The sequence below is a fragment of the Stegostoma tigrinum genome, chromosome 23 (assembly GCF_030684315.1).
Source record: "Stegostoma tigrinum isolate sSteTig4 chromosome 23, sSteTig4.hap1, whole genome shotgun sequence".
Lineage (NCBI taxonomy): Eukaryota > Metazoa > Chordata > Chondrichthyes > Orectolobiformes > Stegostomatidae > Stegostoma > Stegostoma tigrinum.
This window is the reverse complement of record NC_081376.1, coordinates 46,712,234-46,738,225: the sequence shown is the minus strand read 5'-3', so window position 1 is coordinate 46,738,225 and position 25,992 is coordinate 46,712,234. Positions and strand designations below refer to the sequence as shown.

The window sequence follows — 25,992 nt, the reverse complement described above, 5'->3', positions numbered from 1 at the left end:
CCATGACTCCCTTGTCCGCTCCACACTCCCCTCCAACCCCACCACACCTGGCGCCTTCCTCTGCAACCACAGGAAATGCTACACTTGCCCCCACACCTCCTCCCTCACCCCCATCCCAGGCCCCAAGATGACTTTCCATATTAAGCAGAGGTTCACCTGCACATCTGCCAATGTGGTATACTGTATCCATTGTACCCGGTGTGGCTTCATCTACATTGGGGAAACCAAGCGGAGGCTTGGGGACCGCTTTGCAGAACACCTCCTCTCGGATCGCAATAAACAACTGCACCTCCCAGTCGCAAACCATTTCCACTCCCCCTTCCATTCTTTAGATGACATGCCCATCATGGGCCTCCTGCAGTGCCACAATGATGCCACCCGAAGGTTGCAGGAACAGCAACTCATATTCCGCTTGGGAACCCTGCAGCCCAATGGTATCAATGTGGACTTCACCAGCTTCAAAATCTCCCCTTCCCCCACTGCATCCCAAAACCAGCCCAGTTCGTCCCCTCCCCCCACTGCATCACACAACCAGCCCAGCTCATCCCCTCCCCACAACTGCATCCCAAAACCAGTCCAGCCTGTCTCTGCCTCCCTAACCTGTTCTGCCTCTCACCCATCCCTTCCTCCCACCCCAAGCCTCACCTCCATCTCCTACCTTCTAACCTCATCCCACCTCCTTGACCTGTCCGTCTTCCCTGGACTGACCTATCCCCTCCCTACCTCCCCACCTATACTCTCCTCTCCACCTATCTTCTTTTCTCTCCATCTTCGGTCCGCCTCCCCCTCTCGCCCTATTTATTCTAGAACCCTCATCCCATCCCCCTCTCTGATGAAGGGTCTAGGCCCGAAACGTCAGCTTTTGTGCTCCTGAGATGCTGCTGGGCCTGCTGTGTTCATCCAGCCTCACATTTTATTATCTTGGTTAATATTGGTGACAGCAGCAGGCTGGGGAGATGCTAGCAGTGAATAATAACAGCAGATGGTGAGGGTAGCCTGTTGTGATGCTGACTTGAGTATTCAATGTTGTTGTAGACGGTTATCAACTTGGAAACCTGGAAAATAGGAGCAAGGTAAGCCATTTGGCCCTTCGAGTCTGTTCCATCATTCAATATGATAATGGCTGATGGAGTCATAGAGTCATACAGCACAGAAATAGACCCTACAATCAAACCCAGTCCCCTTTTCCAGCTTTATGCTTTCATTCCTTTGTCCCTATCAAATATATTTAACTTCTTGAAAGCAGGAAATGTTTTTGGTTTCAACCACTTCCTGCAGCAGAAACTCCTTTAGGCTCAGCACTCTCTGAATGAAGAAATGTCTCCTTATCTCAGTTTTAAATGGCCGAATCTATATCTATATCCTTAGATTGTGGCCTCTGGTTCTGGTCTCCCGGGCAATCAGGAACAATTTACCCTGTCCAGTCCTGCTAGACCTTCGTAGATTTCTATGAGATCTCCCTCATTCTTCTAAACTCCAGTGAGGATAGTCTTAACCAATGCAGTCTGTCTTCACACATCATTCCTGCCATGCCAGGAATCAGTTTGGTAAAGGTGTGAAACGTTAATGCTGAACAGTGCCTTAGGCTCTGATGATTAATAAAGACTGGTGTGGGTGGGAACAACACCTTTGGATCTGAAAGGAGCAAACACTTAACACCAGAGTCTCTGTAACAGTGTCTGTCACATCAATGTAACTTACACCTAGTTGCTATCATGCAGTAAACTACATCTTAATGAGGAAAAGTCCTGCTTCTCATGAGCCTACCGAATGCTTTTCCATTACCACATTAGGCCAAGCAGGGCCCTCTCTGTAAATCTGTGCCAAGGAATAGGATGGTGGCACCAAATTTACCAGATTATGGTGAGCAGTGATGAGAATGCATCCTACAACAGGTACTTACTTGATGGTAGCTGAATGAGATAATGAACAGAATACTCTGTACTGCCCGCGTAATCACCTGATCTGGAGGGTCACAAGGTCAGGTGGCACAGGTCGGGTCAGAGGCCTCTGTGAAAGATGTGCAGGGTAGGTGGATTGGCCATGCTACATTGCCCATAGTGTTCGGGGAGGCTAGTTGGGTCAGTCATGGAAATTGCAAGGTGAAAGAGTAAAGCGCAGAGGGGGTATCAGGATGGGATGCTCTTCAGAGGGTCAGTGTGGATTTGATGGGCCAAATGGCCTGCTTCCACACTGTAGGGACTCCATGATACATTGGATTGATTGACAAAGATAGTGACAGTGTCTGCCCTCCAGACTTTTACCACAGTCCAAATAGACTTGTGACCACTCAAGCAACTTTCATGTTGCTACAGAACCTGAATCCTAAGCAAAGGCGTGGAACGCAACTAAGTCTGTGCAAACTGTTTCCTTCAACTTTCGATGATAGCAGCTGAAATCATAACACACAGATTTCAGGAAATAAGATGTTTGCTGCTCAAATGATGCTGAGTGTATCAAATGTAAACCCATCTTTTCAACTCAGGAAACATGTCATTCCCAAAGTCACTCTTATACTCATGAGACAATAGACAAGTCACAGAAGGCCATACTCTTGAAGGAAAATGTTGCATTTCTATCCCTTGACCTAGTTTTGGATGGTTTTGTGTACCTTTTACTAAGTTGAGAAGTTTGTTCGTGTTTGGTGAATGAATAACTAGAAGCCCTATATTTCACAAAGTGCAGTTGCAACAAATGTCCTACTTTGATTGCAAGTGTTCTTATTGTTCTCTGCTCGTGTTATATTAACAATGATATCATAGTTGTGTCATTGCTGAACCTCCTATAGTGCCACTTTCACTTGTCACCAGAATCTCAGCATGCCTGAAGGGTAATTTTCGATCTTTTATTTAGAATGCATAGCTGGATGAGCTGAAACACGTTGAACTAATGCACCTCTCATCTTGCTGCAGGGTGTTCAAAACCAAGCATCTGCGGAGAGAAAGTGGACTAGCCCTTCCTGGTCCTGAACAACTCCTTGCGGCTGAAGCCAAGCAGCTGATTGAGGGGATCTGCTCTCCAAGCTGTGAAAACAGTAAGCTGAAACCAAGGGTTTATGGCAGGGCCTCATGCTCCAGCCCAGTCTTGTACTTGTATGAAAGGTAAAGTGGGCGTGCTGTGTGATCAGAGAGAGATGCTGGTGTGTTTGATCCTGAGGGGCCACCATGCCTCAGTTTGGTGGGCTGGAGAAGGAACAACTTTCAGAGTGACCTCAACCAGCACAGAAAGCCATTAGCTTTACCCTGCATCACAAACCAGCTAATTGAGCTAACCAACCTTCAGAGGAATATCATTCCGTTTAAGTTCTTTGAGGAAAGAACTTAATCTGCAATGCAGATTAAATCCTGAGCCGTTAAGTGTTGGGGGGGAAAAGAATCCTCTTCCACTTATCTGGACAGAATCACAAGATTACCATATCTCAAAGGGATCGCACCAGATAGCGGATGAGAAGGGGGCTGTGCTGGTGGTGCTGACTGGTTGGTAAATGGGCTCTGATTGGTAGAGATGTTGCCATGGGGGTTGCACCAGGGAACTGCCAAGCTTCTGTTTAAAAACAAAACAGGCAGGTTCACTCTAACTAGTCAAGGCATCACCAAAGACTACACACCAGGAAATGGCTGGCACTACATTTAGTTAGAAAGGGCACATTGTGTGGATATGTTCTTTCCGTTTGCAAAGGGCACCATGTGACTATATGTGCTTTCTGTCACTTGTATGTGAGCCACTCTGAGTGCCTAACTGATATCCTTAGCTTGTTTGTTGGTATAATTCCTAGCACAATCAAGATTGTTTATCAATTGCTGTCTAATGAAGGAATCTCAATGCTGGACACTAGGGTATGCAAGTACAGGGCTGGACAGCATTGTACCTGTTGTGGATAGCTGAAGGCAGGTGCTCTTTGACCTGATCCGCTGCCATTGGGACATATAGCCTACATAGGCATCACAGAGCAACCCATTAACATAGAGTCATAGACCTACAGAAACTGACCCTTCAGTCTAACCAGTGCATGCCAACCATACTCCCAAACTAAAACTAGTCCCACCTGCCTGCGCTTGGCCCATATCCCTCAAAACATTTCTTATGCAAGTACTTATCCAAATGTCCTTTTAAACGTAGCTGTACCCGTATCCACCACTTCCTCCGGAAGTTCATTCCACACAAGAACCACTCTCTATTAAAAACAAATGTGCTTTGTGTCTTTTTTAAATCTTACTCATTTTACATAAAATTATACCCTCTAGTCTTGAAATTCCTCACCCCAGGAAAAAGGCACATGCTATTCGCCTTATCCGTGCCTGTCATGATTTTAGAAACATCTCGACCTCCTATGCTCTAGCGAAAAATGACCCAGTCTATTCATAAAATATAGAACAGCACAGCATGGCCCACGATGTTGTGCCGAACTTTTACCCTAATCCTAAGGTTTATCTAACCTCCACCCCTACCTTATACTATCAAGCATATACCTATCTAATAGCTGCTTAAATACCCTAATGAGGCTGACTCCACTACCCTCTCCGGCAATGCATTCCACACCCCTACACTGTCTGAGTAAAGAGCCTACCTCTGACATCTCCCCTATATCTACCTCCACTCACTTTAAAACTCTGCCCCCTTGTAATAGCTACCTCCATCCTAGGAAAAAAAGTCTCTGAATGTCCAGTCTATCTATACCTCTGATCATGTTGTACACCTCTATCAAGCCTATCCAGCCTCTCCTTGTAGCTCAAACCTTCCATTCTGAGCAAAATCCTGGTAAACCTTTTCTGAACCCTTTTCACCATGATGATATCCTTCCTGTAATAGGACGACCAGAACTACATACGGTGCTCCAGCAGAGATCTCACCAACATCCTGTACAACCACAACACGACGTGCCAACTCCTACAGCCAAAGGTTTGAGCAATGAAGGCAAGTGTGCCAAACACCCTCTTAATCACCGTGTAATGTCTTTTTGACTTGGCAGCTTGCTGACAGTGGAGAATATCAGAGATAGTAGGAACTGCAGATACAGGAGAATCTGAGATAACAAGGTGTAGAGCTGGATGAACACAGCAGGCCAAGCAGCATCAGAGGAGCAGGAAAGCTGACGTTTTGGGCCGAGACCCTTCTTCAGAAAATTCTTTTTCTGAAAGATGATTTTTCTGAAGAAGGCCCTAGGCCTGAAAAGTCAGCCTTCCTGCTCCTCTGATGCTGCTTGGCCTGCTGTGTTCATCCAGCTCTACACCTTGTTATCTCAGTGAAGAGTATCACTCAGGCTGTGACAGTGGGGTGGCATGTCATTTTGTTCAGCTGTACTCACGTTCTGTCCTATCAAGCCACAACCTGAGCTCTGTATTAATATGACATTCTCAATTAGCTCATCTAAAACTCTGCTAATCTTGTCACACCTTATATCAATTCATGCTCACCTAGCACCACTGACCTACACTAGCTCCCCAGTCTGACAATCCTTTACTTTTAAAGTGGATGTTTTTCAAATCTTTCCATGGTATTGTCACCCTTATCTTCGGAATCTCCTCCCGACCCACATCCTCTGTGATCTTGGCACTCCAGCCTCTTGGGAAGCTCGTATTTAATTGCCCCACCACTGAACTTCACACCTTGGGCTCTGGAATTGCCTCACCAGATTCCCAGGAGGCTCCAAGGAAATCTGATGAAGGTTTTCAATGCCGTAGGGCGGTGGGGTTGGGGGTGTGAGCCACACAGAGCAGATAGAGAGACCCTGCTCCTAACCAACTGTTCCCGCTTGGAAAAAGGAGCAAAAATGAGAAGAGATAACACAGTGTGGAGCTGGAGGAACACAGCAGGCCAGGCAGCATCGGAGGAGCAGGAAAGCTGATGTTTCGGGCCGGGACCCTTCTTCAGAAATGCCCCATTTCTGTGTTCTTCCAGCTCCACACTGTGTTACCTCTGACTCCAGCATCGGCAGCTCTTACAATCAGTCAAAAATGAGAAGGTCTAGACTGAAAATGATTTGCAAAAGAAGAAAATGCATGAGACATGATGTTTTCATGCGTTAAGTGATTAGGCTCTGGAACAGGCTGCTTTAGTAGTCTGATGGAAGTAGGTTTAACTAAGGTTTTCAAGAGGATATTGCCTGATTATACAAATAGAACCAATATACAAAGGGATGACTAGTGTCCAGCTTTGTGAGGGACAGCCCACCTGCCAGGTTTGTGTATAAAGAACAAAGAAAATTACAGCACGGGAACAGGCCCTTCGGCCCTCCAAGCCTGTGCTGATCCAGATCCTCTATCTAAACCTGTCGCCCACTTTCCAAGGATCTGTATCCCTCTGCTCCCTGCCCATCCATGTATCTGTCTAGATACATCTTAAATGACGCTATCATGCCTGCCTCTACAACCTCCACTAGCAACGCGTTCCAGGCACCCACCACCCTCTGCGTGAAGAACTTTCCACGCATATCTCCCTTAAACATTCCTCCTCTCACTTTGAACTCATGAGCCCTAGTTACTGAGTCCCCCACTCTGGGAAAAAGCTTTTTGCTATCCACCCTGTCTATGCCTCTCATGATTCTGTAGACCTCAATCAGGTCCCCCCTCAACCTCTGTCTTTGTAATGTAAATAATCCTAATCTACTTAACCTCTCTTCATAGCTAGTGCCCTCCGTACCAGGCAACATCCTGGTGAACCTCCTCTGCATCCTCTCCAAAGCATCCACATCCTTTTGGTAATGTGGCGACCAGAATTCGACACAGTATTCCAAATGTGTTCAAACCAAAGTCCTATACACCTGCCACATGGTATTTGCCTGGATTGAACTCCATCCGCCATTTCTCTGCCCAACTCTCCAATCTATCTATAATCTGCTGCATTCTCCGACAGTCCCCTTCACTATCTGCTACTCCACCAATCTTAGTGTCATCTGCAAACTTGCTAATCAGACCATCTATACCTTCTTCCAGGTCATTTGTGTATATCACAAACAACAGAGGTCCCAACACGGATCTCTGTGCAACACCACTGGCCATAGTTCTCCATTTTGAGAAACCCCCCCTTCCACTACAACTCTCTGTCTCCTGTTGCCCAGCCAATTCTCTCTCCATCTAGTGAGTACACCCTGGACCCCATGCGACTTCACTTTCTCCATCAGCCTACCACGGGGAACCTTATCAAATGCCTTACTGAAATCCATGTATATGACATCTACAGCCCTTCCCTCATTTATCAACTTTGCCACTTCTTCAAAGAATTTCAAGAGAGTCAGGGGACAGAGGCCATCACTGAGGAGAAGGTGCTGGGGAAGCTGAAAGGTCTGAAGGTGGATAAATCACCCAGACCAGATGGATTACATCCCAGAGTTATGAAGAATCATAGAGTCCCCACAGTGTGGAAGCAGGCCATTCAGCCCATCAAGTCCACATCAACCCTCCAAACAGCATCCCACCCAGACCCATCCCCTATTTCCCATGGCTAATCCAGCTAGCCTGCACATTCCTGGGCACAATGGGCAATTTACCATGGCCAATCCACCCTAACCTGCATATCTTTGGACTGTGGGAGGAAACCAGAGCACCCAGAGGGGCCCCACACAGACATGGGGAGAATGTGTCTCAAGAAATAATTCCTCTATGTGAGAGATTGGATATTTATTCAGCTGTGAGACGTGGTTTATCATTAATTTAAAATCCCCACAAAGGCGAACCAACCTGTCAGGCATCTCAGTCAGTACCACCGATGCTGCCCATTCCTCAAGCTGCACTAGTAGGTGACTCCTTTACCTTCCAGCCTCCTGGTTTCTGCCTCTACTTTTGCCCATAAGGCAAATGACACTGGGTGGGCCTTGCAGGATCATGGGATTGCTTCCTGTTCAACATGCAAGGTGGCCTTGGCTCCTTTGATAGTCCCCAGACCTTCCTGAGAAATCGCCAGATATTTAATGGACTTCACTCAGGCAGTTATTTTCTAATTGAAAAATGCTGAGCCAATCGAAGTGAATCTTTCTCAACCAATTTCGCTCCATCAGTCTTGGGCCCAAACCTTGTGGTAGAGTCAGCAGTAACTGAACCAGCTGCTTCACATAAGAGACTGAAACTGGTACCGTTATTCTGTAAAGGGTTCCCTGGTATAGATTCTTAGTCTTGTGTAAATTTACGGGTTGAAGTTTGGAGCGAATTTTGTTACATTTTCTCCAATCACTGAAATAGCCAAGCCAGTAGCCACCTCCATTAGAACCCGGTGACCATTTAACCAGATGTTTATTTTGATTGGCTCTGATTTGGATGTTGCTAAGCAATTTAACTATTTCAAGCCAAACGGAGATGGACTTTCCAGGGTGCACAGATTTCTCTTACTCAGTTCAGGCCCAGTGGGACCCTTTTGCTGTCTCGAGTCTGTATACCAGCAGCAACTAGAATGGCAGGCCAGCCCAGATCCTGAAGAAAATATTTACTGTTTGGCCGAGGCTTGGCTTCGTTTAGGGTTTTGTTGACCTGGAGTCCCTCTGTTTGGAATATGTCTTTTTTCCCCATTTATTCATTCACAGGATAAAGACATCGCTGGCTAGGCAGCATTTATTGCCCATCCCTAATTGCCAAGAGGGCAGTTAAGAATCAGCCACATTGCTGTGGGTCTGGAGTCACATGTAGGCCAGGCCAGGTGAAGATTGCAGTTTCCTTCCCTAAAGGGCATTAGTCAACCAGATGGGATTTTCCCCAACAATCGACGATGGATTAATGGTCATCATTAGATTCTTAATTCCAGATGTTTATTGAATTCAAATTCCACCATCTGCCATGGTGGGATTCGAACCTGGCTCCCCAGAATGTTATCTGGGTCAACAGTCCGGCGATAATGCCAGTAGGCCATCGCCTCTTCTTATGAGTGAGTCTTGAGTGAGACGATAAAATTGCCTGGGCTGAGGTATTGTTCCCCAAGCTCAGTCAGCCTGGTGAGGATGTCTACTTCCATCGGAGTACCCTCCAACTCATATGCTCCACTTGCCGCATTTTCTGATGATAAAGCCAATTGCAGTGCCCGTTTGAAGTCTAGGTGGGCTTCAGCTGGTAGGCATTTTTGCACTAATCCCACATACTAATTGGTCCCTCAACTTCTCATTAAGGGTTAGGTAAAGTGACATTTCTCTGCCAGTCTTAACCTCGTCAAAACTCCCAATATAGATTCCCCTGGTTCTCAAACTGCCGAGTACAACCAATAGCATCTCAGAATTAACTGAGGCTTGGGGTCGTAATAATCTTTAATTAAATCCGTCAACTCTTGGAATGTTTCAGTATGTGATGCCTCAGGGAAAATTAGGATCCTAATAGTTGAAAAAGCTGCAGGTCCACAAGCTGTCAGGGGAGTTACTCATTGCTGTTCATCTACCCCATTGTCATCTGTCTGGAAAAAATACACATTCATTCCACATCCTGGGCCTAGTCTTTGATGGCAGAGTCATACAAGGGAAGCTTTCAAAATGATGAGATGATGCAAGCAATGCTTACCCCAGCTCAAAGGTGACTATTGCAAGCAGGTATCTTCAGGAAATGCTTTATTCTTGACACCGCTGAATTAACTCCACAGAGTCCAGTATCCTGTCACCCTTTATTTACGCATGGAAAGTCCTTAATTCTGGTTCAACTTTGACAGAGTCAACTCCCTGAGTGTCAGGATGGCTAACACTCCTGTTTCTATCTGTCAGCCAGGGCTCCCTAATAGGACCAGAGTGACAGGCCCAATCAGAGAATACCTATACTAAGAGAATAAAAACCGAAAGAACTGCAGATGCTGTAAATCAGGAACAAAAACAGAAGTTGTTGAAAAAGCTCAGCAGGTCTGGCAGCGTCTGTGAAGTAAAAAACAGAGTTAACGTTTCAGGTCCAGTGAGACTTCCTCAGAACCCGGGTCATCAGAACCAAAACGTTAACTTCATTCTTTCCTGTTCTATGAGGTCCATCTGGCTGATCACTACCAAGGAGTTATGGGGAGCAGGCAAGAAAGTGCAGTCGAGGCTGAGATGAGCTCAGTCATAATTGTTTGAAATGATGAAGCAGTCTCGAGGGGCTGAATGGCCTCCTCTTGCTCCGAGTTCTCGCGTTCTTTTTCAGGACAATGAGTGCTGTGCAATTCTTGGCCACACGATGGAACCAAAATTCAATTTAATTCTCCCATTGGAACATTCTGTCATTCAAATCCGCAAACAATTTGTATGAAACATTCAAAGTAAAGTGGCAGCTTTGTTTGTACATGAAAATACAACGCATGAGCCAAGAATGGTACATCATACAACAGCTTTGTGTACAACATTTTTCCACAAAGCATTTGGCACTCCATCATAAAATAATAACCTTTAACTAGCTAGGGTGCTTAACTGCTGTAAATAACAATATAAAAAAATTCTCTGTCATCATCCGATTTGCACAAACTCTGTTTTCATGCAGACACTCTGCAGCAAGTCCAGGTGTGTTTCTAATGTTGTAACTTCCGTGGGACAGCATGCAAAATACCAGGCTCGGGCTTAGTTAACAAGCCTTGCCACAGTTTTTTGAAGTTGGGTTTGTTCACAGAAATTGTGACAGGTGCAGCTGTAGTTTCTGAAGGTGACAGTGCTGCTTGGCATTGTGTTACACGGGATGAATCACTGTTAACACTGTGGTTCAAATAGCCATGTGATATTGGAATGTTATCATACTTCACATTAGGTACTTGTCAACTAAAATTCAAAAACAATATCAGCTCAACTTCAGTTGCAGAAATCACCCTAACATCGAAAGGACAAAGTAGTATGTCTATACAAGCATTAATGATGACGTTACTGTGATCCTACCAGACCATGGGGCAGTACTCTCATTATGGAGAGACAAACTGGTAGAGGCTTCATCTGAGGGTCAACATCCTTCAGCTGAGGACTGTCCTTCATGGTAACCTCAGTTGGTGTAGGAATTGAACCTACACTGTTGGCATCACTCTGCCTTGTAACCAGCTAGCAATGCAATTGAGATAACTGACCCTCATACATTAGGAGTCATTAGGTCAGATGCTTAAGCTTGTGTACCTAGGTATTGTGTACCTAAGATAGCACCATAAGCAGCAACATTACAAACTCATTCGAGTGAACGTGACAATAAAGCTAATTCAATTCCATTCAGTTCAACTCAATGCAATCAATACAAGTGGAAGTCACAGTCTGTATGAATAGACCAGAAAAATCTAAAGTCTGCATGTTCAGGTCAACAAATCAGCAACTTTGACATTTTCTGATCATTGTTTCTGTCTGAATCTGTGGAAGTAATGAATTTCAAACAGACTATGCTGACAACACTACAGAAGTATACACTTTCCATTCTCCCAAATTAAAGATCGATAGCTGGCCTCGTTTGATTTGGAAATAAAACCCAATTGGCTGGTTTGAAATTATTTTGATTGAAGCCTATACTTCAGACTTGTCTGACTCGGTGCTAGGCCTGTGTTGTTATTGTGAGTTTTCAGTGCGGTGTAGGAATTCTGCAGGGAATAACTCATCGTCTTATCTACCCAAAGACTGTACAACATTTACAGGCATGGGTCAGAAGTGAGATGGAGTCCATTTCACTTGCCTCTGTCATCTATGCTCAGTAGCTGCAGAGTTACTGTCTACATGATATACTGCAGAAATATACCTAGACTCCCTAGAGAACTCCTTCCAAATAAACAACCATCTGGTTGCCCCATTACAGGAAGGATGTGGAAGCATGGGAAAAGGTGCAGAGGAGATTCACCAGGATGTTGCCTGGCCTGGAGCGCAGGCCCTATGAAAAAAGGCTGAGGGACTTGAGTCCGTTCTCATTGGAGAGAAGGAGGCTAAGAGGGGATTTAATAGAGACATACAAGATGATCAGAGGGTTAGATAGGGTGGACAGTGAGAGTCTTTTTCCGAGGATGATGACTTCAGCTTGTACAAGGGGGCATAGCTACAAATTGAGGGGTGATAGATTTAAGACAGATGTCAGAGGCAGGTTCTTTACTCAGAGAATGGTAAGGGCGTGGAATGCCCTGCCTGCCAATGTAGTTAACTCAGCCACATTAGGGGCATTTAAACAGTCCTTGGATAAGTATATGGATGATGATGGGATAGTGTAGGGGGAGGGGGCTTAGATTAGTTCATAGGTCGGCACAGCATCGAGGGCCGAAGGGCCTGTTCTGCGCTGTGTTGTTCTATGTTCTACGTTTCATGTAGAAGGACAATAGCAGTACATTCTAGGGAGCATCATCACCTACAAGACCCCTCTGAGCCATGCACCATCCTGCCTTGGAAATATATTGTTGTCCCTTCATGTTCCTGGTCAAAATCCTGGAATACAGTAAATACAGTAAACAGACTGCCATGGTTCAACAAGGCAGCTCACCACCACCTTCCTGAGGGCAACTAAGGATGGACAATAAATGCCGGCTCAGCCAGCGATGTCCATATCCCATGAATGAATTAAAATAAAAAGCCAGATCAAAGCAACCATTTGATTTGCAACCCATCCACCACCTTCAACATTCACTCCTTCCTCTGATGCTCAGTAGCAGCATTGTGCAGCAGCAACAAGATGCATTGCAGAATTTCACTAAGTCTCTTTTTTTTTCTTTATTTGTTCACGGGATGAGGGTATCGTTGGCCAGGCCAGCATTTATTGCCCATCACTAATTGCCCAGAGGGCAGTTAAGAGTCAACCACATTGCAGTTGGGTCTGGAGTCACATGTAGGCCAGACCAGGTGAGGATAGTAGTTTCCTTCCCTAAAGGGCATTAGTGAACCAGACGGGCTCCCCCCCCCCCCCCCCACAATAAACAATGGATTCGCTGTTATCATTAGATTCTTTATTCCAGATATTTATTGAATTCAAATTCCACCAGCTGCCGTGACGGGATTCGAACCCGGGTTCTCATGATGTTATCTCGGTTTCTGGATTAACAGTCAAGCAATGATACCACTAGGCCATCACCTCCTTCCACAGCACCTTCTACCTCCAAAAAGGAAAAGAGAAATGAATGAATGGGAGCACCCCCAGCTTCAAGATTCCTTTGGTGCCACTCACCATCCTCAATTGGAACTAAAGTACCACCTGTCACTATCACTGGGTCCAAATTCTGGAAGCGCCTCTCTAACAGTGCTGTGAGTTTCCTTACATCCCGAAGACTACAGCAGTTCAAGAAAGCAGCTTGCCAGCACCTCCTCCAGGCCAATCAGGGATGTGCCATAAATGCTGAGCTCTGTGCAATGTCATTGATTCATTCTGTTTTCTTGCTATGAATGGGAATAATGTTGAAAATGGAGCATTGGCTTCATGTTGTTTGCAGTGCTCCTATCAATCTATCACATGAAGCTAATGGGATGTTTGATGATCTTCACGGTCATAGAATCCCTATAGTATAGAAAGAGGCCATTCAGCTACGCTGACTCTCCAAACAGCATCCCACCCAGAGCCAGCCTCCCTCAACCCCCCACCACCCCCACACCCACCCTCACCCCACCTATCTCCAGAACCCGACGTTTACAAACGGTAACTCACCTAACCTGCACATCTTTGGACTGTGGGAGGAAATGCATCCAGAGGGAACAGGGAGAATTATGCAAACTCCACACAGACAATCACACAATGTTGGAATCAAACCTGGGTTCCTAGCGCCATGAGGCAGCAGCACTAACCCCTGAGCCACAGTGCCACCCTAAGTCTTTAGTTACCGGTGTCTACAAAGTTTTTACATAGCAAGGAATCGTCGTGAATTTGATCAGTCTGAAGACCCCAAACCTGAGCCATTTCTGAGGCATTTGTTTTCATTTGAATGAAGTTTAATATGAAATGCAAGAACCCAAGCAGATTCTAAAACGTGAATCTGAGCAGCTAAACAAAAGTTTACAACTTAATCTGCTGTCTACAGACTCAAAATATTAATACTGATATTGATACTCAAAATATTGGTCATAGCAGTGCCCCCCCCCCCCCCCCCCAACTCTTAGCAACACAGTGTGATGGGTTGTGGAGTAGAAAAATAAATAAAATCCAAAAGAACTGCGGATGCTGTAAATCAGGAAAAACAAAGTTGCTGGAAAGGCTCAGCAGCTCTGGCAGCATCTGTGAAGGCAAAAACAGAGTTAACGTTTCAGGTCCGGTGACTCTTCCTCAGAGCTCGGTTTGAATTCTGAGGAAAGGTCACCAGACCCGAACTGTTTTCTTGTTCACACATGCTACCAGACCTGCTGAGCTTTTCCAGAAAAATAGATAAGACCCATTAAGTGGCAACTGGTAATTCAAGCTTAAGCCATAAGGACAGTTAAAGGAGATGTTCTCATCATTTCCTATGGAATGTAATTCAGTTAGAAAAAGACCAAGGGTTGACGATTAGTGTCGGTTTTGCAGATTCCAGACAGTTCGATGGAGGACTCACTTAAAGTTATACACGCACTCTAAAGTATTTCTTGTGGTAGACTGTAGGTGGACCCATTGGGCTCAAGACTTTGTCTCTGTAGTGTGTTATGATCAGGAACTCATTGTCTCAAACATTAGTGAAAGCAGATTCATGAGTGACTTTCAAAGGAGAAATGAACTGGCTGGGGTTATTTTCCCCGAAGCATCGGTGGCTGAGGAGTGACCTTATAGAGGTTTACGAAATCGTGCTGGACACGCAGTGTCAAGGTCTTTTCCCCAGGGGTAGGGGAGTCCAAACCTAGAGGGTACAGGTTTAAGTTGAGAGGGGAAAGATTTAAAAGGAATCCTAAGGGGCAACTTTTCCACGCAGAGGGTGGTGTGTATATGGGATGAGCTGCCAGAGGAAGTGGTGGAGGCTGGTACAATTACAATATTTAAAAGGCAGCTGGATGGGTATATGAATAAGAAGGGTTTAGAGAGATATGGGCCAAATGCTGGCAAATGGGACTAGATTAATTTAGGATATCTGGTCAGTGTGGTGGAACAGGGCTGAAGGATCTGTTCCCATGCTGTACATCTCTATGAACATCACTCTAATACAAATTTGAAAAGGATAAATTTACATGGAAAAACATGGAACTAGAGTAATTGAGTAGCTCCTTCAAAGTGCCAGCACAGTTACAATGGGTTAAATGGACCGCATTTGTGGTGGAAGATTATCTGATTGGAAGTTTTCATTCTTTTTGTGAATACCAGGCACTTACATGAATATGGCAGCAAATGAAACAGATAACACTATGTCCTAAAATTATTTGCTTCTGCTGATGAGAGACGAACGTGGTTTAAGGGAGTCCTGAGGTCTTGATTCTGTTTACCTCCCGAATACTAACTGCTAAGGATGGTATCCCCAGGACACACTGAGGATCCTTGTAAATATTCATGTCTTATCAACCTGTGATGTTTATGATGCTGCCCTCTTGCTAACAATGCTCACAAATCACAATTTCTCACATTGACAAATTGCAAAGTAAAAGATAGAAAAGTTACTTTTGCTGGGAGCGACATAGAAAGGAACGCATTCTCTGCAAACGAACGGAAAATGTTGCGGTCTTATGCCTTTTATCAATAATTCTCTTTTGCCTTCTCCATGGCAATGCCTTGGCCAAACAGAGTTGGCTTCCCAATCAATTGGCACTTTTTCCTGTCATATAAATTGTTGCGATAGATACAAATGTGGTCATTCTTAAATTTGTCCTGATGCATGCATGACAAAAAGCTTAACAACGTTTTCTCTCTTCTCAGCAAGATGGAAAGCAAAAATAAAATGCCTCCTTAGAAAGGAGAAAGGCCTGCGAATGCTGGGAATTTGAAACAGAAACCGAAATTGCTGAAATTGAATTGCTAAAAAATCTCAGCAGTTCTGGCAGCATCTGTGGGGAGCGAATGCTTAATGCTCGAGTCCTGTGAACCTCTGGATGGGAGTTTGCTCGCTGAGCTGGAAGGTTAGTTTTCAAACTAACCTTCCAGCTCAGCGAGCAAACTCACATCCAGAACCTCAACCTGAGCTACAAATCTTCTCAAAACTCCTGTGAACCTCCTTCAGGATTCTTGTCTCTCCACAAACACAGCCAGAGCTGCTGAGCTTCTCCAGCAATGTCAGGTCTTGAAAAGATGAAGATTTGCTCTATTTTCCAAACTAGAAATCATGCTCTTTCTGTTCCACTGCAGATGCACTTACTAAACATGGAGCCCTGCCACAGGAGCTGTTAACACAGAACAGGAAAAGCAGTCGGGAGAAGAACGCTTCATCACAAATACATAGAAACAGCCCGTTGCAAGAAATATTATTTATTTAAAACATGTAAAAATTGATGATATTTTGTTGTTTATATATATGTATACGTTATATATATTATGTAATATTATACAAAAGAAAGTATTTTGTGCTATAGATAGCAGGCCTAATGAGACATTGGAGGTAGAAGAAACAAACTCAATGCTGTTAATGCTTTTCCTCACCAGCCTGGCTGATTGGGAGCTGCGTTTGAAAGGCAGGGCTGAAAACAGACATTAGAAGGGTGGCACACTGGCTCAGCAGTTAGCCCTACTGCCTCACAATGCCAGTGGCCCAGATCCAACACCAACAGTGGGTGGGTGTCTGTGTGCAATTTGTACGTTCTCCCTGTGTCCGTGTGGGTTTCCTCTGGGCACTCTGGTTTTGTTCCACAGTCCAAAGATTCCCAGTTTAGGTGGATTGGCCGTGCCAAATTGCCCCGTTAGTGTCCACTGATGTGTAGGTTAGACAGACTAGCCGTGGTTTAATGCAGAGATTGGGTGGGATGCTCTTTGAAGAGTTGGTGCAGGCTCAGTGGGACAAATGGCCTCTTTCTGCACTGTAGGGATTCTATGATTCTAACTCTTGTTAATGTGCCCATAGGGTCCCCACACCTGAATGTTGAATGGAATGGTAGAGCCCCATGACTTTAGCAGATCAAATGTTTGTGCAGATTGAGTACAGGTTGCCACACTGTAAGGATTGCTAGACTTTGTGCCCATTGATACCCCCAAAACAGGTGTGGAATATATCAGTAATTAGCTGGTACATATCCCAAGTGAAGCAATAACTGCACATATAAGGGGTTCCATGGTATCAACATGGCCCACGTCTAGTGGATAGCACTCAACTTGATAACAGGAGGGTGAATATTGCTGAGGACCAGGACAGTACATCTAGCGTCACCCCAAAATCTTTATTGTCAAGAAAAATCTACAGATGCCGGAGACCTGAAACAAAAAAAAACAGAAATTGCTGGAGACGCTCAGCAGCACCTACGGAGAGAAAACAGAGTTAACATTTCAAGTCTGTAGTGACCCTTCTTCAGAACAAAATTTTTATTGCTTTATTTGAGACTGAGTTGGTAGATGTAACTTAAGACCTAGGTGACTCCTGTCTGCAGTCAAGTTGAGTGCTATCCCCTAGATTTGGGACATGTTGAAACTATGGAACTTTCATTATAAGGTGGCAAGTGAAACAGCTTCAGCTATATAGCTGCAGCACTCACAGGGGCGCAGCTGTGTAAAGCAGTTGTAATTACCCCTTATATACACACATTAATGCTCAGCTCAATTTCCAGCACATTTCACAAACCCACAATGCTGTAGCAGCCTGGGGAGAAATCTGTGGAAGTTCACTACAACTTGTGTCAAGAGCTGAGGAAGGGTCACCAGACCCAAAACGTTAATTTTGATTTTTTTCTCCACAGACGCTGCCAGACTTGCTGAGCTTTTCCAGCAACCTGTGTGCTAGTGTCAAGGATAATGGGAACTGCAGATGCTGGAGATTCCAAGATAATAAAATGTGAGGCTGGATGAACACAGCAGGCCCAGCAGCATCTCAGGAGCACAAAAGCTGACGTTTCGGGCCTAGACCCTTCATCAGAGAGGGGGATGGGGGGAGGGAACTGGAATAAATAGGGAGAGAGGGGGAGGCGGACCGAAGATGGAGAGTAAAGAAGATAGGTGGAAAAGGTGTGGGTGGGGAGGTAGGGAGGGGATAGGTCAGTCCAGGGAAGACGGACAGGTCAAGGAGGTGGGATGAGGTTAGTAGGTAGCTGGGGGTGCGGCTTGGGGTGGGAGGAAGGGATGGGTGAGAGGAAGAACCGGTTAGGGAGGCAGAGACAGGTTGGACTGGTTTTGGGATGCAGTGGGTGGGGGGGAAGAGCTGGGCTGGTTGTGTGGTGCAGTGGGGGGAGGGGATGAACTGGGCTGGTTTAGGGATGCAGTGGGGGAAGGGGAGATTTTGAAACTGGTGAAGTCCACATTGATACCATATGGCTGCATCCACTGTACCCGGTGCGGCTTTCTCTACATTGGGGAAACCAAGCGGAGGCTTGGGGACCGCTTTGCAGAACACCTCCGCTCAGTTCGCAACAAACAACTGCACCTCCCAGTCGCAAACCATTTCCACTCCCCCTCCCATTCTCTTGATGACATGTCCATCATGGGCCTCCTGCACTGCCACAATGATGCCACCCGAAGGTTGCAGGAACAGCAACTCATATTCCGCCTGGGAACCCTGCAGCCATATGGTATCAATGTGGACTTCACCAGTTTCAAAATCTCCCCTTCCCCCACTGCATCCCTAAACCAGCCCAGTTCATCCCCTCCCCCCACTGCACCACACAACCAGCCCAGCTCTTCCCCCCCACCCACTGCATCCCAAAACCAGTCCAACCTGTCTCTGCCTCCCTAACCGGTTCTTCCTCTCACCCATCCCTTCCTCCCACCCCAAGCCGCACCCCCAGCTACCTACTAACCTCATCCCACCTCCTTGACCTGTCCGTCTTCCCTGGACTGACCTATCCCCTCCCTACCTCCCCACCCACACCTTCTCCACCTATCTTCTTTACTCTCCATCTTCGGTCCGCCTCCCCCTCTCTCCCTATTTATTCCAGTTCCCTCCCCCCATCCCCCTCTCTGATGAAGGGTCTAGGCCCGAAACGTCAGCTTTTGTGCTCCTGAGATGCTGCTTGGCCTGCTGTGTTCATCCAGCCTCACATTTTATTATTATGCTAGTGTCAAGAGCTGGTTTGACTGCTGGAAAGCCCTGTGGCCAAGTCTTCAAACCCGGGGAGAGAACAGTCTGTTCTCTAAGGACAGGCTGTGCCAAAACCTTTAATTCCGAAAAGAATGCCATTGGTATTGTTGTCACGTTCCCTGTACCTGATTCCCAACTTCTCTCTCTAACTAACAAGAATGTGTCTTCTTGGAGAAATTGTTCTGGTTAGATTTTGCAAGACCAAGAAGTTGAAAAGGAAAATATACTTGGGAACAGTCTCTTCTTCATATGGTTTTTTTGTTTGAAGAATGCAAACGCGAAGTGCTTCTGTAAGGGCAAGTGGCTTGCCATTTATTTTAGTGCCACTGAATTGTTCTGTAAAACTAATGTGAATTAATTCTGCAAACGTAAAGCTGGTTCTCAGTAAGGTCATGTCAATCATCACTGATTATCATAAAATACACAACCCACCTGGCTTACTAGTGTCCTGGAGGGATGGAAATCTGCCACCCCTTACCCATTCTGGCCCACATGTGACACCAGACTCTCAGCAATGTGGTTGACTCTTAACTGCCCTCAAGGGGCAATTAGGGATGGATAACAAATATTGCCCTTGCCAGTTGCTGTTTGGCTATGCCAGCTTACTAAATTATATGGGTTATTGCTTACGAGTAAAGTTGCTGCCACACTCTGCTTTAACAGAAGGAACCCAGAGGATGTACTTGGACTAGTTTGCTACAGAAAAGCCATCTCCTGGGCTAACTAGAAGAGTATCTTTTAATTTACAAGACCAAGTTTATTGCATGTTAGCAACTAGTTACAAATTACATTGAGAAGAGGGACTTGGGGACAGAAGCTTTGAAGAGGAGCAGTTGGTAGGCTTCCCTCCTGAGCTGGCCTTGCCCAAAAGGTCCCAGTGACAGCAAAGTGGGTGCCCGTTATGGCTCTGAGATAGTAAGAACTGCAGATGCTGGAGCCAGAGCTAACACAGTGTGGCGCTGGAGGAACGCAGCAGGCCAGGCAGCATCAGAGGAGCGGGAAAGCTGACATTTCAGGTCCTGACCCAAAACGTCAACTTTCCTGCTCCTCTGATTCTGCCTGGCCTGCTGTGTTCCTCCAGCTCCACACTGCGTTGCCTCTTATAGCTTGTCCTAGTATTAACCCTTTCAAACATATATTCAACACCGGTGCCACCTACATCCCACAAAAGCATTTAAAAAAAGTCACACTGAAGCAGCTACCCAGCAAATAGGATGGAATACAGCTTTCTTGCTCTCCCTCATTAATTTCACCTTCAACAGAAAATAAATGACATCTGCCAAAAGTTAAAGATTGGACTGTTTTTAAATACCAAAAATGAATGCAATATAGTGGCCTCTTTGCTTTTTCTGGTATTCGTAGCCCCAGTCAAAACTGCTGTGTCTCTAGGGCAGCTGATCACCTTGCGATTGCTTTCAGCAGTACCTCAGAGGGCACAAGCATTAACTGTGCTGCAGAGAAGGTTAAAAGCAGCTACTTGTTGCTGTTGACCCAGTTTTCATCAACACACTTGTAATCTGTACGTGTGCATTTCACGTCTAATGATCTCATGCCCAGAAAACAATTATGTTACTTTAATAATGTAGAATGCACCCAAGTTTAAAAAAAAGTGTCTCAATGATTTCACAATGTGCAGAGAGTAGTCTGCACTGAGATTAGGTGTCGAGGGTATCCTGCTTTGAAACTAACTTTACGAGCGGGTTGCCGAAGATAATGAGGCACTCATCCTGCCTTTCAAAGATTCCTAACATTCATATACCACAAATGGTTTAGAAGTTGTACTGATCTCATCCTTTATTTATTGCTGATTCTGTTGGTATGAGCTATGCTGCTATGCACTCACACAACTGCCACTTCAGAGACAGTTCATAAGCTCCTGCTTACAACAATGAACAATATTTCTTCTTCACATGTGGGGAAATGAGATTTTCTATTGAAAACAAAATGCTGAATTTTACAGAAAACTGAGTCATGTTAGGAGCTGATTAAATCACTATGAAAACCAAATAATAACTTCTGCAAATTCTCGGACTTAAGAACTGCTCTAATAGGTCTTATGTCTTTTAACTGTCCCCACCCCCCACCAAAAGTTCAATCACCTTCATATTCCCTCGCTTTAAACCAAAACCCAGATTTGAAATTGGTCACAATTTATTTAGTCTTCCTTCCCTGCTTATAAACGTTACATTTTAATATTCCTTGGCATATTTGCAAATGGTCCGTTCTTGGGAAAAGCGGTATACGCTCATGGGAACATAGGAAATAGGAACTGGCATATTCACTGGGTAGCTGCTTTGCTTGGTTGGCTAGACGGATAATCTGTAATTCAGAGTCATGCTGATAGCATAGGTCCAATGCCAACTTGAGCAGTGGTAGACCTAGAAAGTAGCTTCTTTGCCTTGCACAAGAGTGGAAGGCAATGACAAAGGCAAACTAACCACTGATTGAAATGTGCAGGATGAAGCATCAGCAGATAATGAGCCAATGGTATGCTCACAGGCAGAGCACTCAGAATAGGCTACTTGGGCCTTTCAGCCTGGCTCACCATTCAATAAGAGCACGCTTGCCTGCCTATTTCAGCATCACCCTCCTGCACTATCACTTTTAGTATCTGAAAATCTATTGACTGCTGTGGCATGTTCCCACGTTTTAATGCAGGGCAAATAATGTGGGCTGGAGGGAGAGTTCTCTTTCTAATACTCCACAGCAGCTAACTGAATCAAACTATGAGTTAATAGTAAATTTCTTCTTACGTGGGATGTGGGCGTCACTAGCAAGGTTAGCATTCAGAGCCGATCCTAAATTCCCACTGAACAGATTAACTCGCTAGGCAATTGCAGGGTGCTAGTTAAGAGTCAACTGCATTGCTATGGGTTCTGGGGTCACATGTAAGACAGACCAGGTAAGGACTCAAACTTTAAAAATCATTGATCCGGCTGAGGTTTTAAATGACGATCAACAACAATTACATTGTTATTAGTCTTTCCATTGTCAAATCCAAATTTTACCATTTGCCATCATGACTTTCAAGCTCATGCCCATTAAGTCCAGCGTCTATAAACAGTTGAAGGTATTATTAAACTTACAACAGACATCAGTTGTCTTCTCATTTCCTACATTATTATCCACAGACTACTCCAGGTTCTCCTTGTTGCACTGCTTCAAAAGCAGAAGGTTCTTCAGAAATTCCAAGGTAAAACTTCCCAAATTTTTTAAAAAGTCCATTGTAGGGTGTTGCTGTTGAAAAACAAAAAAAGTTGACTGAATCATCTTAAAGATACCACAATGGTTTCCGTATAAAACACTCAACTTTGGAGAAATGCAAAAACGAAGTAGGTCTATTAAAAACCCCCAGCTGAATGGCCCAAGTAGTGAGGAAATGAAACTGAAGAATTCTACATTAGTGACATCACCAGCCGTTACTTAGCAAAATAAACCCATAGCTCATTTGGTAACGCTTGCCCAAATTGCAAGGTTGAGCGCACCAAGCCTAACTCCCAAAACTGTGCTGTTTTAGGGAAATTTGCACCGTCTGAGGTGCTGCTTTCAGTTCAAACTGATAGCTTTCTCAGGTAACTGCAAACAACCCATTAGCACATTGAATAATACCACCTTCTAGACGTTACAGCCAGTATTTCTTTCCCAACCAACAGCAAATATTGTGCATCTTCACACTGTTATTTGTGTAAAAAATGGCTGCTGTGTTTCTCGAATTAAAACAGTGACAAGTCTTCAAAAGACAATTGGTTATAAACCAGGTTGAGACATGCTGAGGCAATGAAATGCAATATATAAATGAGTCTTTTAAACACTGCACAGGCTAAAGAAAATGGTGAAAGCTTTCCAGCTGCAGTCTTGGCACAGGCTCAAAGTGTAGATGACACCAGTGTCCACACTTTACACAATATTTTTCCTCTTCATTTTTGGGCACAGGCATCACTAGTCGGCATCTGTGAAGAAAAAAAAAGTTAATGTTTCGGATCCGATGACCGTTCCACAGAATGCTTCAGATCACCAGACACGAAACGTTAACTCTTGATTTATTTTTCCTTGACAGGTGCTGCCAGACCTGCTGAACCTTCCCCTTTTTGTTCCCGATTCACAGCATCCACAGTTCTTTCAGTTTTTAATCACCTGTTAGGTTTGCCTTTAATTACCTAATCCAGTTGTTATCGAGATCATGGTAATGAACTGGTATTCTGAGTAGCTGCTGTCTACTCAAAAGTATGCCCAGAGTGCTGAGTTAAAGGATTTGAACCTAGTAATAATGCCAAAGAGCGAACAAGGATTCTATATTCAAGCCAATAATAAGTCACTCCACATGCTATCAAGAAACAGTTGGAGGCACTGGATACTGCAAAGGCTGAGAGTTCTGACAACATTCCAGTAATGGTACTTACTGAAGATTGTGCTGCAGAATGCACTGCATCTCAGTCAAGTTATCCCAGTCCAGTGCGAACACTGACATCTAACTGATATGTAGATAATTGCTCAAGTACGCTTTGCACTCAAACTGGACAAAAAGAGCTGAATTCCAGAGATGGATTGACATCTACACTAGCATTCGACACTTGGTTGAATGTGGCCTTCATGTCAAATGCACTGGACACTGCAAAGGCTATGAGTACTGACAATATTCTAGTACTAGTACTGAAGATTGCACACCAGAACGTGCTGCATCCCTAGTCAAGCTGCACCAGTACGGTCAGAAATCTACCTGAAAATGTAGACAATTGCTTAGGTACGCCTCGTATTCAAACATGGCAAAAGAGCTGAATTCCACAGATGGATTGACATCTACATTATCAGGTAGATTTCTGACTGTGCTGGTGCAGCTTGACTAGGGATGCAGCATGTTCTGGAGCACAACCTTCAGTACTATTGCCAGAATATTGTCAAAACTCAGCCTTTGCAGTATCCAGTGCATTTGACATGAAGGCCACATTCGACTAAGTGTGACATCAAAAGAATACAAGTAAGACTGGAACTGGGACAAACTTTCCACTGGTGGAGCTCAACCTGGCACAAAGGATTGTTGTGGTTGTTGAAGGTCAGTCATCACAGCTACAGGGCATCTCTACCAGTTCCTCAGGGTAGTGTCCTAAGCCCAACCAGCTTCAGCTCCTTCATCAATGCCCTTCCCACCATAAGGTCTGAAGTGGGTATGTTTGCACTAACATTCAACACCATTTACAACTCCTTAGATACTGAACCAGTCCACACACAAATATAGAATCATGGAATAGAATCCCTACAGTGTGAAAACAGGCCCTTCGGCCCAACAAGTCTACACCGACCATTACAGCATCTGCCCCAGACTCATTCCCCACCTAAATCTACACATCCCTGAACACTACAGGCAATTTCCCATGGCCAATCTACCCAGCCTGCACATCTTTGGAGTGTGGGAGGAAGCCGGAGCACCCAGAGGAAACCCACACAGACACAGGGAGCATGTGTAAAGTCCACACAGACAGTTGCCCCAGGATGGAATCGAACCCAGGTCCCTAGCGCTGTAAGGTGGCAGTGCTAACCACTGAGCCACCCAAATACGACAAGATATGAACAATATCCAGGCATGAACTGAAAGGTGGCAAATGATATTCACACCACACAAATGCCTGATAATGTCCATCTCCCATATGAGAATCTAACAGACCTTTGACTTTGCCATCAAATTTCTCACTGTCAACATCCTCAGGGTTACCATTGATCAAAAACTCAACTGGACTTGGCACAAATACAGTGGATAAAACAACATGTCAGATGCTAGGAATACTGCGGCAATTAACTCATCCTCCGACTCCCCAGTGCATGCCCACCAAATACAAGGCACAAATCAGAAGTGTGATGGAATACTCCCAACTTGCCTGGAACAGTACACCTCCAACAATACTCAAGTAACTTGACACCACTACTTGATGAAGTAGCCAAATTGATCAGCACCGCTTGCATTCCATCCACAACTAATGGTTAATAACAGCAGTGTATACTATCCACAGTGCACAAATTCACTAAAAATGTCCTTAAGACAGCATCTTGCCAACTCATGGCCACCTCCAACTAGAAAGAGATACTTGGGAATTCTACCACCTGCAAAGTTCCGTTCCAAGTCACTCACCAGCCCGAATTGGAAACATAATCACCATTCCCTCACAATCAGTCAAAATCCTAGCAGAACTGTGGGTCCACCTACACCAGATGACCTGCAGCAGTTCAAGAAAGCAGCTCACGACCACCCTCAAGGAAAACTTGGTTGGGCAATAAATGCTGGCCCAGGTCAGCATTACCTACACCTGACAAGTTATTAACAAAAAAAGTCAGAAAGCTGTGATATTGAGAGAGAGAAAAGGACAGGATGCGAGTGCGAGAGAGAGTGCCTTTCTAGGCAACACTGGAGTTTGAGTCAATCTTTCTTAGAATGAATCATTTATCAGATGAAAAACAAAGCACAGTGAGATGGCTGCAATATTGCAGGCACAAGAATAGGAAACATGAGTTTTTAAAAAGTGAAAACACTGAATATTAACTTGCAGAAAGCTGAGTGAACTGCAAAAACAGCTGCATGTTTCTACACACAGGCCTGATTTTTCTTTAAAATCACAAGGCCTTAGATTGCTGAAAAATATTTTGCTTGCCCCATCAGAAAACCAAGAAGCACACGCTGCAGAAGGTGATGTGTGGATATTGGGAGTAGGGTAAATGTTTTACCTGTTTTAAAGAACATGCTAGTTACATGCTCCATCTTACTCCAACATATTCCTCTCAAAGAGTAGAGCCTGAATCACATTTTGAAAGTTGTAGTCTGTTGGACCAACATGCAGATCGGTACAGCTGTGATTCTAAATCCACCACTGAGACAGTGAAGGTGGTGCATTCGGCAAGTCAACTATTGCTAACCAAGCACCCAAGGAAAGACAGCAAAACCAGAACAAGAAACATCAAATGGGGCAGGAGAATCCTGCAAGGTGGTATTCATATCGGCAGTGGTAGAGGGAAATGGGGGAGGGAGGCACCAAATCATTACTACCATAG

At 44.8% G+C, this 25,992-nt stretch overlaps 1 protein-coding gene across 4 annotated transcripts in view; it reads left to right on the top strand.

The window, feature by feature from the left end:
- Window positions 1-17,719, top strand: part of si:dkeyp-72e1.9 (syntaxin-binding protein 4) — a 92,350-nt gene extending 74,631 nt beyond the window's left edge. For 2 of the 4 annotated variants that reach the window (XM_059654143.1, XM_059654140.1), the window contains exons 20-22: window positions 2,913-3,034; window positions 4,810-4,914; window positions 16,089-17,719. In XM_059654143.1, the coding sequence (XP_059510126.1) occupies window positions 2,913-3,034; window positions 4,810-4,914; window positions 16,089-16,216 (355 nt within the window). In that variant the 3' untranslated portion in view covers window positions 16,217-17,719. The remainder of the gene's footprint in view (window positions 1-2,912; window positions 3,035-4,809; window positions 4,915-16,088) is intronic. The other 2 variants (XM_059654142.1, XM_059654144.1) reach the window with 2 other exon arrangements.
- The last annotated feature ends 8,273 nt before the right edge of the window (window positions 17,720-25,992 follow it).